At 26.7% G+C, this 12,817-nt stretch overlaps 1 protein-coding gene across 4 annotated transcripts; it reads left to right on the plus strand.

Moving 5' to 3' along the window:
- The first annotated feature begins 2,491 nt into the window (after positions 1–2,491).
- On the plus strand, positions 2,492–11,898 carry LOC100192250 (tyrosine-protein kinase transmembrane receptor Ror). 4 transcript variants are annotated; one of them, XM_065801410.1, is made up of 11 exons: positions 2,492–3,031; positions 6,010–6,067; positions 6,246–6,376; positions 6,564–6,851; positions 7,526–7,733; positions 7,901–8,260; positions 8,370–8,611; positions 8,868–8,918; positions 9,385–9,822; positions 10,110–10,390; positions 10,919–11,898. In XM_065801410.1, exons 1-11 carry the CDS (start codon positions 2,992–2,994, stop codon positions 11,693–11,695), a joined length of 2,874 nt encoding a protein of 957 aa, XP_065657482.1. In that variant the 5' UTR covers positions 2,492–2,991; the 3' UTR covers positions 11,696–11,898. The 4 variants fall into 4 exon arrangements, with proteins under 4 accessions (XP_065657482.1, XP_065657484.1, XP_065657483.1 ...); XM_065801412.1 differs by having other exon boundaries at positions 2,494–3,031; positions 10,110–10,385; XM_065801411.1 differs by lacking the exon at positions 2,492–3,031 and adding an exon at positions 4,025–5,467.
- The last annotated feature ends 919 nt before the right edge of the window (positions 11,899–12,817 follow it).

Raw genomic sequence — 12,817 nt, forward strand, 5'->3', positions numbered from 1 at the left:
GGAAACGGGAAAAGGACAAGAAAAATAATATATTGAGCCAGTGTAATTTAAAATTAATTTTTTTTTTTCTACAGCAAAGCGCACAGGTAAAACCAATCATAAACTGCTGACCAGATTTTTTTTGTCACTTAAATGCCAGTAACTAGTTAAGCATCAAAAAAGGTATCGATGTTTTAAACAATGCCTTATTGCTGCTTTTAAGATATACAAGAGCTCTTAGCAGCTTCAACTTGAACTATAATTTTGATCATCAAAACTAATTTTTTTTTCTTTTAAAACATTTCTTAAAAAAAAATTCGACTCAACTTGCCTAATACTTTGCTTTCGTTTAAGCACCCACTGTAATAATTTATCAAAACATTATTTTTAAAACTGTGGAAGAAAGAAAAAACGACAAAACTGTCGATGTAACTACATTTTGTCGTTTACTTTTTCGAGTAAAAAATAATATAGCGCGAATAGCAAATTATTTCTTTTCTTTTTTCTCTTTATCGGTGAATAGTTCTTGTTCTTTTAATTATTTATTTTAATTTAAATTATCTTAAATTAAAAATATTCGACAACATAATAAAATAATTCTAATTGTTAGTATTGCTATTAATTATTATTGTTATTAATAATATAGATCTTGCGCTTTTTAATTAGAAAGGTTTTTTTTATTATCAGTTCAAACCATGATACCTATTTATTTCCATAAAATTGTCGTTTTATTGATGGCAACTCCTCTATTTGTGTAATTTTTAAATCAAAAGTAATAGAAGAATGCGAATGATTATTTTTGTTTTAAAAAAGAAATAAAATGGTAGAACCGTAAAATTTATTATATTTTAACAAATACATAATTAAATTAAAAAAATTTTTAATTTTTTAAATTTTACATGTTAAATTTTAACAAATATATACTGATAATATCCTAGATAATATCTTAGAGAAACAATTATTAAAAACGTTAAAAACTTTAAAAAAAAACTTTAAAACTTTTCAATGCTAAATAAAATGCTAAATCTATTTTTAATTCTCTACAAAAGTATTTATAATGATTAGTGTAATTATTAACCAGCCCCCGAGTCACAGAATCCTTTTGGTGGTAAACCTATAAACTGATTTATTGGAAAAATGGACTATTTGACCTAACTTGGAAATTTTATAAAACTAATGCCTTGACATGCTGAAACATTTTTTCTTACAAAAGGACAAAAATGGGAGTTGGACACTAACACTTTTAACCTATTCTTTTGCAACCTCAATCACTTCACAAATACAATTTATGTACAATTGAATACTCATGGCCAACGACACAATTTTCGAAGTGGAGGAGCACAATCGTCAAATTTTAAAAAAAAAGTCCTCGATATCTAGCATTTTTTTAAAAAAAAAAGATCCATTAGAAAAAAAGTGGGTGGGGAGGGGGTGGGGTGAGGGGCACGTGTTCCCCGTGTTGTTGGCCCTGATACTAATTTCAGAGAAAAATTACTTGTTGTACCTCTATAATATAGTGTTATCACTCTGTTATATCGCATACTATGTTACGCAAAAAAGCCTTAACCAAAAAAACCATAGAGATTTTGTAAATATTGTTTTATTTCAGCTATTATTAAACTCCGGCAAGTGTTTAAGTTTTATTCCTAAAAATGCCTCGGGACACTTTTGAGTGAAAACTTTTTATTACGCTTAATAGAAAAAAAAAGGACAATGACTTTTTCAGTACTGTCATATTTATTCACAGTTAACCGGCATAGTTGACGCGCCCATTTTTAAATTTTTTTTTTTTTTTATTGGTCCATTATTCTCGTTATTACTATTTTATTGTTAATGTTTTCATTATTATTATTATTATTATTAATATTGCTTTATTATTATTGTTAGTATTATTATTAATATTATTATTATAAAACTGCATTTTATTAAATTAATAAAGATTAAAATATTTTTATATTTAATTAGAACTGTGTTCCATATAAAATTCGAGACTTAAACATTGTGGCGCCAATTCAGTTGAATCATTTAAGTAATCTTGATGGAGCCAGAATTCGAAGAAATTTATTTAAAAAAAAGTATTATTAACTGTTTTATAAATTTTATTATCATACAAACAATTTTGTTTTTTTCTGAGCAACCTAAACGTGGTTAACTAAAAAAATGAAGTAAAAGATTTTTTTGTAAAGCACGTGATATTTACAACGTGGTCCACGTTTGAAAATTGTTATCTGAGCGTCATTTTTGAATCCATTCTTACAAGCTATTGTTGTCGATGGCATTATTGTCTATGCATTGTTTTTACTCGTTACTTTTAAAACAAAGGTGAATTGTAAAAAAAGTTTTTGAATAAGAATAATTTCAAACGATTTCGCATGTGTTCTCTAATCTTATGTTTAATTTTCTCAGCTTTATTAAATAACGTTTCTTGTCAATTACCAGAATTGTGAAAGTGACGCCACGGAGATTTCTTTGTTTTCCACAATAGCATAAATCTATTTTTTTTTTTTTTTTTACATTTGTGACTATATTACATATAATAAACTAAACGTAAAAAAAATTAAATGTTGCGGTTTATAAATAATGAATATACAATTATAATAAATGTTTAAACGTTTGTTTGATGCCTTTTATATATTTAGAAATTCTTTTATAACTTCCCACCCAAATGAATAAAAATTTTAAGAAGATTAGCCATCATCAAGCATAAAAAAATACACCGAAATACTTCTAAAAAGCTTCAATAGATGCTCCAGCAGAGAGCGACTCCACATGACGTGATAATTTTCGAAAAACCTAATGTCTTCAATGTTGTAATCTTAACGCAAACAATCCCACAGGGAAAATTGGCTGAAAAAACTTTGATCAAATTATTACAAAGAATGAGTTCGACTACAAACTCAAATATTATAGTTTAGCTTTATGGCTTTGAGTTTGCACAAACAAAGACGGATTTAAGAAATAACAAATGGTGTTAACCTTACATCATCATAAACGTTCAACATTGGTTTAGTTATGGATGTTTTGCGAATAAAATTAACAATAATTATAAGTTGTAAGTAACAAAAAAATGTTGTTTTTTTTCTAAGTGTCTTTAACTATTTATTTAAATTTAAAGTGTTTGCATGTTGTGTTGTTAATGTTATGCATCTCAACGACAACGTTGAATAAGGCGTTTTATGTAACTAAAGAAATTATGGTTTCAAAAACAAGAATATGTTTTGATTCTATTTTTAAGCGCAGGATGTAAAAAGCACGCGCATAAAGTTTTATTAAATATATGTTGTGCATTTGCATATTTTATTCAAATATTTTAAATATTATTGACGAGTTTACAGACCAGAATATTCCGGTAAATGTCACAAGAAAGAAATAAGAGTTTTATGTTTAAAAAAATATTCGAAAACAGAATAATTAATAAAATAAAAAAACGGTTGAATTTACATCTACTTATCTTTCTTCTATTTTTAAAAACATTTTTTGTTGTTATTATTTTAACTATTTCTACTTACAATAATAATAATAAAACAGGAATATATTAATATTATTTGTAATAATAATAACAACAATAACAATATTAATGATAATAATAACCATTAAAATAATATTACTTATAACAGTAACACCAATGATAATGAATAACTCTGAAAATATTAACAGCGATAATAATAATGAATGTAATTATTTTTATTGTTATTATTGTTAATATTATTATTATAGTTATTATTGTTACTGCTATTGTCATTGTTGTTGTTGTTTTTTTCTTTATCAATTAAATATAAAGTCAAATATGTTGTTATATATATATATATATATATATATATATATATATATATATATATATATATATATATATATATATATATATATATATATATATATATATATGGTAATACTGTTATTAAAATAAATTACTGCTTTAATTTTTTATAATATTTAGCTTAATCTTTAAAGTTTATAATTTATTTGTCATTGTAGACTATTTTTAATTATTAAGATTTAATAATTAATTTTTTTTTAAAAACAAAAAAACATTTTCTATTTATAGTGGTTTTGTCTCTTGTTTAAATTTTTAAAAATTTGAACAAACAGAGTTCAAAACGAAGACGGATACCATCAAAAAGAGTTAGACTTTAACAAGTACACGCAAAAATATTATACAAAACAGTATTTGAATATCGTCGGTTTTTTGAAATGACCGCGTGAATAAAATTCCTTTTCTTTGTTTACATAGTTATTTAAAAGAGTTGATTGTTTAAAATTTCTATATTTATTGAGCTAGCTGTTTTTGTTTACCGTATTCGTCGAGCGAAAAGTTTTTCTTTATTATCTAAAAGTTCTTTCGTAGAATATCCAAGCACACTAGTTATTTAAGGCTTTATCTAATCTTATTTCTTTTTGTTTTTATAAACTTTATATTTACCTAGAAAAGCCACGCCTATATATATTTACGTTTTATATATATGTATTGTATATGTATGCATATTGGCATGAATGCAAGAAAGATGAATTTTCAGTAATAAAGAGACTTAACTCCGTGTTAATTGAAGATGCTATTTTAAAAAAAATAGGTAATCGAAGCTTGGAAGCGAAAACGCCATACAATGCCTCTTCAAAATTGAGTGGTTGTATTCTAGAAAATTTTAGAGAATTGTAATATTATAGAGAACTTACAGCCTGACCGTAAAATAAAATTTAAAAACAAAGAAATCCAGAATAAGCTTAATAAGGAGAGCCTTCACAATTAAATACATGTAAAAGGAAAAAGTCTTTTTAATTTTTTTTTACCCTAACATAAAATCCGAACCGGCAAAAAACTATGGCCATTTTTGTTTTCAATCTTATTGTGACTTTTCTATAAAAAGCATTTAAAACCAGTATTAACATAAAAATGTAAAAAGCAACATGCGCCTAGTAATTATTTATGTTGAACGTTCTAGGTACCTGGTATATGAAGACTAAATATTTACAAAAGTAAAAAAAGCTGCTACAACCGACAAAAGCATCTTCAACAACTAACGAAACCAAAAAAAACCGGCTTATAAATATTTAACTCTTACGTACGCACATGCAACGACTTTATTATTTCCTTTATTATTAATTAACGAAACACAAACGTTTAGAAAAAAAAAAGACGCCATAATTTAAAAATATTCAACTTTTTTACCAGCTGCTAAGGTCGACGTCATTAAACTAAATAGAACATCAAAAAAACTAGTATAATTAAAACGTTAAACGTGGGGACTTGTTTATGTTCTGATTTCCTTAATATATTTATCAAATAAAATTTGAAGGAAGTTACATAAGAAGTTCTCCCCGTTCCCGCATTTCTTTTAGGTTTCATAGTAGAGGTCTATCAGACATTTTTTCTTAATTAGAATGTTTTCATGGTTTATTCATAATGGGTAAATAAATAAAAAAGTGCGAAATAAAAAAAGCAACCATTTTTAAAGTACTATGATTGAAAATTATTTCTATTAAATGTTAAGAGGTATTTTTATTTTTTATTACTTTTATTTTATTAATACTCGTTTTGTTTCAAACAATTTTTTTTATGTTTTTATAACAGATTTTAAATTCAACAGTCAAATTGAGTTTATTCAATTTCCAATTTCTAGAAAACTTCCAACTGTTGCGAATAACCTTTTTGCACTACCTCTGCCACATAGTACATCCACACTACATCCGCTAAGACATTTTTTAAAAGCACAAACCTTGCTTGCAAAAAAAAAAAAAAGAAATAAAATACATATCCTACAAATTAATGAAACTTTCGAAAATCCAAATTTAGTATTCAGGATAGTCTCCGTTGCGCTTTGACTTCTTGTCTGTGCTAATGATATTACCTTAGCGCATGACATACACTGTAAAATACACCTTTTGCACGTTTACAGCGGCAGACTGATGCGAATGTAACCTTTGCTTTCCAATTTTTAATATTATTTTTTTGAATGATAAAAAGTTATTTCAAAATTTCTGTATTAATAACATATAGCATATTGATCATATTGTTTTGCGTTTTTTTACTTTTAGTATTATTTCAGTTAAACAGAGCTGAAGATAAAGATGACTTCTACACAAAATTATCAAAGTAAGGTTATTTTTTTTACGCAAATAAGTAGTAGCGAGTAGTTTAGAGAAAGAAAAAAAGCAGAGGGGGGGGGGGACAAAGGAAATGAACCTGAAAGGGGCAATTGACAAATCAAATATCTTGCTTATTCATATTTTAGTCTAGTTAAAAAATGTAGATTAATAGCGTAATTATTTAGAAATGCTGGAATGTGTCATATTTATAATGGCGAGGAGTGCAACGAATATTTGTTTAACAAACATGTATATGTGACCAATGACGGATCCATAGCTTTGCTGGAAAAAAAACTCAAACGTTGGTTTCAACAGAGTAAGTTTTTATTATAAGGTATTGATTTTATATTTAAAATATATTGAAATTATGTTTCTATATTTTGTTTCTATGTTAAGCTGTTTTGTTTTTCTTTGTTTTTGTTTTTATTAAAATTTTAAAAAACATTTTATTATTACTACTTTTTATTCATGTAAAAAAAATATATATAAGTAATTTTTTTCAGCACAAGAAGCAGCTATAATTAATACAGAATGTTGGGAACATGCAAAGGCTTATACTTGTTCTACATGGTTTCCAGAATGCAATCCAATAACTAACAAACCCACTCAGCGACCTCTTTGCTCAGAACACTGTGATTTTATGCAGACACATGTGTGCAAAGGCGAGTTTAAAAGAGTGCGCCACTCACCCTACTATCAGCTTTTTTTACCACTTTGTGAAAAAGTTTCTTTAGTTGACGATTCGGACGGTTCAAGCTGTTACTTTCTTCCAACAGTTGACTTACGGAAAGGTAACTTAATACTTAATTTTTTCAACTGGTGATAATTTTTGGAATTAAAACTGATTATTTTTTCAAGGATAATTACGCCAGTAAAATCAATTTTTGAGTTTAAATCAAGGTTAATGCTCTTACTCGGTGCTCTGCAATAAAATCGTAAGGACTTCTGGGAGCACCTAAATTAAAAAAAAAGTTAGTTAATTTTTTTAAACTCTGAACTATTTGAATAATCTTTTAACTTTTCTAAAATATTCCCTGCAGTGTCTTGTCTCTATTTTTCTATTTTAAAATTATAACCTTTATATTTATGTGTAGTTTTTTTTCTATTATCATTATTTCTTTATTTATACATTACTATCAATTTCTAATTATAAAGCTTTTTGAAAATCATTTTATTTATTTTGGTTATTTTAATCGTTACAACGCTTAAATAAAACACCGAAAAAAAAAACTTTGTAATTAATCGCGCTAACTAAACAACTGTTTAAAGGAATTAATGATATCGTGACTAAACGATTAAATTTTTGTTGCGGTAGTTAAATTTTTTTTTACGTTTAAATTTTCATTTAAATTCAATTAATTTTGATTGATTAAACACTTTTAAAAAAGATTAAATTTGTTATTATTTTTCTAAAATATCTTTAAAAATGTAATTGGTATTTTTAGATTTGATATTGTTTTTTCAGGTCCTATACCTTTTGCCGAAACACAAAAACCTGTAAGACGTGAATTAGGAAAATCTGTAACTCTGAAATGTAAGTTTGGAATTCGAAATTTTGTATGGAATAAAGAAAACTCAGCAATGATAACAGAAGGAACGTGGTATAGAGATCGTCGAAGAGTTGTTGGGAACGAAAGAGTACAAATGAAAACAAAGCAAAAAGGCGCCTCTCGGTAATTTAGGAAACTTTGTTAACATAATAGAGTATGATTTTATAAATAATTTTACATTTATATTTAATTTTATCTTAATAAATGTAACCTTTAATTATATTGCTAATTATTCGTTATTTTAAAATTAATTATAATTAATAACTTTTTTGCATGACTATTGAAATTAGGCTTTTTATGATGCTTAAAATTAAGCACCTTATTCTACGAGATCAAGGACGTTATACCTGCATTATTCGATTTGGAAATATCACTGTCACATCTGTAGCTAATTTAAAGATAAATTATTCAAAGGTTCCCATAGTAATACCACATCCAGAAAATGTATCTCCGACTCCAGATGTCTCTTCGGTAACAAAGAATGATGTTGGACAATGTGTATCGTACAAAGAAGGGATTTGCGCAAGTTATTTAAATCAAGGAAAAACTTTTGTTGCTTTCGAATCAAATGATCAATCGATCGAATCGTTGAATGAGCGTTTAAAATCTCTTATAACGAAACTTCGTCAAAAGTCTTTAATTTCAAAAAAGTAAGCTTAATTGTTTTATGTACATACAAACATACTCATGCACAAAGATAAAATTTTATTTTTCTTACATTATATTGTATAAAAGGTTGTTTTTTTTCACTTTTTTCAGGTGTGAAGAATATAGCCTCGCTGTAATCTGTTATAACATGTTTTCACAGTGTCATAATGCTACAAAACCTGTTCCAACATTATGTAAACAAGACTGTAATTCATTCAAAAAGTTTCATTGCAAAAGAGAGCTTGAAATAATAGCGGAAGAGGCGGCGTTTATATCATTGTATTTACCAGATTGCGACACACTGCCTGAAAAAAATCCATATTGCATTCAAGCATATTTTACAAAAAAAAATGGTAAAATAAATATATCTACTTTGCATATTTTTTGACACTTATAAATTTACATTTCAGTTTATACTTCCAAAGATAAAAAAAACCCGTAAAATACTTATAAATATTGCGGCTGTGCCAATTTATCTTAGCATTTATAGATAAATTACTATATATATCTATATCTATATATCTCTCTCTCTCTCTTTCTCTCTCTCTCTCTCTCTCTCTCTCTCTCTCTCTCTCTTTTATATAATAATTATAAGTCTTTCTTTTTCAGAAGATACAGGAAAGTCATTGAGAAAGAATGCTATTCATAATCAAGTTCAAGGTAATGTACCCGAAATCTTCATTAAATGTTAAATGATCATAATCTTTATTGATTAATTGTCCTACCAAAGTTTGATTATATAGATTTTCGGTTTCAAATTTTATTTCTAATTACTTAAAAATGTCTCTGCACACGTGTACGACAAATTTGTCATTTGATATCTTACCATTATAAGTCAATGAATTGATCTGGTCTGTCAAGAATGATTAGTAAGTAACGATAGTATTTTGCCTTCGCTGCCGCAATGTCCTTTTTTATCTCAAACATTAATAAGGACTTTAGAATCCGCCTACTGTTTTCTAACCAAGTTTCCAGTGAACGCAAACAGTCGTTACAACTAAACACTTTTTAATGATAAAAATATTATAGAAATTGATATCATCAGGAAAGTAAGACCAGAAAATTTGTTCAAATTCATCTAATAGTTTATAACTTTAATCATATATTTTTTTATTTTATTTTCTAGAAATGCGTTGTTACGATGAGGAATCTACGGATAATTACTTAGGAACTCTCTCAATAACTGAGTCTGGAAAACTTTGCGACATATGGAACAAAAATCCCAAGTACACTAATATCTCGCATGATTACTGTAGAAACTTTGGAGAAAGTCAACCATGGTGCTTTGTTCAAAGTAAGAAACATTACTGCAGCATAAAGCGATGCAAAGCAGAAGAATGGCTTGACCCAGTTTGTTATAAAAGCAAAGAAGTAGGCTACTACGGTAAAGTTTCTAAAACAAAATCAGGAAGAAAATGCTTAGAATGGAATTCCATTGCTTCTCTGCGTTATAGCAATGTGGAACATTCATATTGCCGAATGTATGAAGACATGGAAGTACCTTGGTGTTATATTGATCAACATACCAAAGAAATTTGTGACATACCTCAATGCACTGACACAGGTTGAAAATTATAATTAAAAAAAATGAAATTAAAAATAAATTAAACTTTTTTCCGAAAAAATGTTAATTTACTTTATATATATATATATATATATATATATATATATATATATATATATATATATATATATATATATATATATATATATATATATATATATATATATATATATATATATATATATATATATATATATATATATATTTATATATATAAAAAGAGAGAGACAAAAGATATTATATAAAAGACCCCACATCCAGATTTCTATTAAAATACAATTTTTTAGATACCAATACGTATTCTAGCATTGTTTATATCATACCAATATTGGTAGGAATTTCAGCTATTATATTCTTTGTCATTCTCGTTTTGTTTTATTTACGCAATAAAAAAATTGTTCGTGATCGTGGCGTTCTAACGCAAATTGCCGAAAAAGAACCGCAGAATGGGACTTTGTCTTCAACCACTAGCTTTCTCGATGAACAAAAGACTGCCATTGAAAGCCCCAATCCTGCTTCCTTTAAAAAATCATCAATTTCAAATACTGATGGCATAAAGAAAAGTAAGGTGTGTAGTTAACTAACCGCACGTATTTTTCGATTAATACAGGAGGTAAACTATATCATGATGATTAAAAGTTGAGTTAGTTAAGTGGTAATGTTTGCCAGTTATGCTTTATTTACTGATGCATTATCAATTTGATTGTCCAGGGAGGGGATTGTGATTGGTCATTTTAGACACGTGTGCTTGAAACGATTATTCAATATATTTATGGTTTACCTCCGTTTTCAGATTTGTAACAACTAATCTAAATAACCTTAACACTATTAAAACTTTTTATGGATTCAATAATTGCAATTGATTACTCTCAAAAATCAGTTATAAATAACATAGCTGACTTAGCGAGTATTTTTACCTTGGTTTTCATTGTTCTATTTTGTTTTATCTTTTTTGAGTTTTAGCTTGCTTATTCTTTATTTTATCTCGCTAATTTTAAGTCAGTTTTTTATTTAAGATAGATTGTTTTATATGTCATAGTAATATTTATTGTTTATAAAAAAAATATGACTTTTAATGTGAAACTATTTTTTTAAGGCGGCAATAGTAAAAGAAGGAAGCTTACATAAGTGTAAAAAACTTGGCGAGGGAAGATTCGGTCAATTATGGTATGGGGAATATGCTATCCGCCGAAACAATACAATACCCGTACTTATCAGACAGTTAGCTCCAGAAACTCGATCATGTATTATAAGTGAGTTTCGAAAAGAAATGACGTTGCTACGAGATTTAAAACACGAGCATGTGCAATCTGTTGTCTGTGTGTCGGCAATGAGTGAGCTGCCGTTCATGGCATTTGAATATAAAAACCAAACAGACTTAAAAGAGTTCTTAAAACTTAATAAACTGATAGATATCTCGATTAAATCGAATTTAATAAACCAGCTTGCTTCTGGTGTCGAATTTCTACATTCTAATAAAATAGTTCATAAAGACTTAGCAGCTCGTAATTGCCTAATATCGACAGATGAACTTGTTCAGATATCAAATTCAGGACTAGGTATCTATCGATATCCTGACGAATATAATATTTTACCAGGCTTAGGCTTAGCACCAATGCGATGGCTTTCTCCAGAAACATTACTTACAGGAACATATAATGCAAACACGGATGTATATATGTTTGGTATTCTTATGTGGGAAATATTTTCTTTAGGGGAAATTCCATACGAAGAATTTACTAACGATCATGTACTTTCATTACTGTCACAAGGGGGTAGTTTACTAAACCGTCCAAAAAACTGCCCAAACCACTTTTGGTCAGCAATGACAAACTGTTGGACAACATCTAATATTCATTTTGAAACTAACTAGATGGGATAGAGACTTGTTTTAACTTTTTAAATATATATTTTTTTTAAGGGCGATTTTAAGCCATAATTAAAATAGCGATTTTCTGCTGCAGTTTTTAAAATATAAATAAATTATCTGTTTTTTCAGCAAAACAAAAACTAAATATTTATGTATATGTATATATATAGGTACAATTATTTTTTAAGAAAAATATGATTTATCAATTTTTACTTTTTATAAAAGAATTTTATGATGGGTTTGTGAGCATAGTGTAAAAAAAAACTGTTTAAGATAAAATATCTTGGGAAGAATGTATGAACAGGCTAGTATGCATGAGTCAAAATGTTCCCGTTCAAAATATTTTAGACTGCAGATTTAACATTATTACTATTTTCCACAAGCAAACGCTCAAGCGAGGGTTTTGAAAGTCAATATTCCTTATTGCGTAGCAACTATTATGCTTAACAAATAACCATAATTATTAAGGTAAACGATCTTGTCGCTTTTTCAAATAGAAAAGTTTCATAAGTTTTAATTATCGGATTAAAAGCTTTCAAATTTTTGCAGATGGTAGAACAGAGTATAGTTCTTTTGTTTTAATATTTATTTTATGCAGATTCAATAAAATATCTCACTTTACGACGGTATTTAATTTTAAATTGTATTTAAAATTAAATACCGTCATTAAGTGAGATATTTTTAATTTAATGTATGTATTGTTTAAAATAAACGTTTTACTTTATCGTAAACAAATAAAATAATATTTTTTATATAATGAACTTTTATTAAGGATTTAAATATATTTAACTAAAATTTAATAAAGATTTTACCATGACAACTATATATCATGAATTATTAAGGTTATTACATTATATTATATTCATATATTAACAAACCATATATTATAATTTATTGAGTTTATTATGTTATAACCTTATATTAACAAACCATATATTATAATTTATTAAGGATATTACATTATATTATAATCATATATTAACAAACCGCATATTATAATTTATTAAGGATACTACTTTATATTATAATAATATATTAACAAACCATGTATTATAATTTATTAAGGTTATTAAATGATTCACTTAACACCTAAGATCTCCATTTTAATTTTTTACTTTGTAAGCG

The sequence above is a fragment of the Hydra vulgaris genome, chromosome 07 (assembly GCF_038396675.1).
Source record: "Hydra vulgaris chromosome 07, alternate assembly HydraT2T_AEP".
NCBI lineage: Eukaryota > Metazoa > Cnidaria > Hydrozoa > Anthoathecata > Hydridae > Hydra > Hydra vulgaris.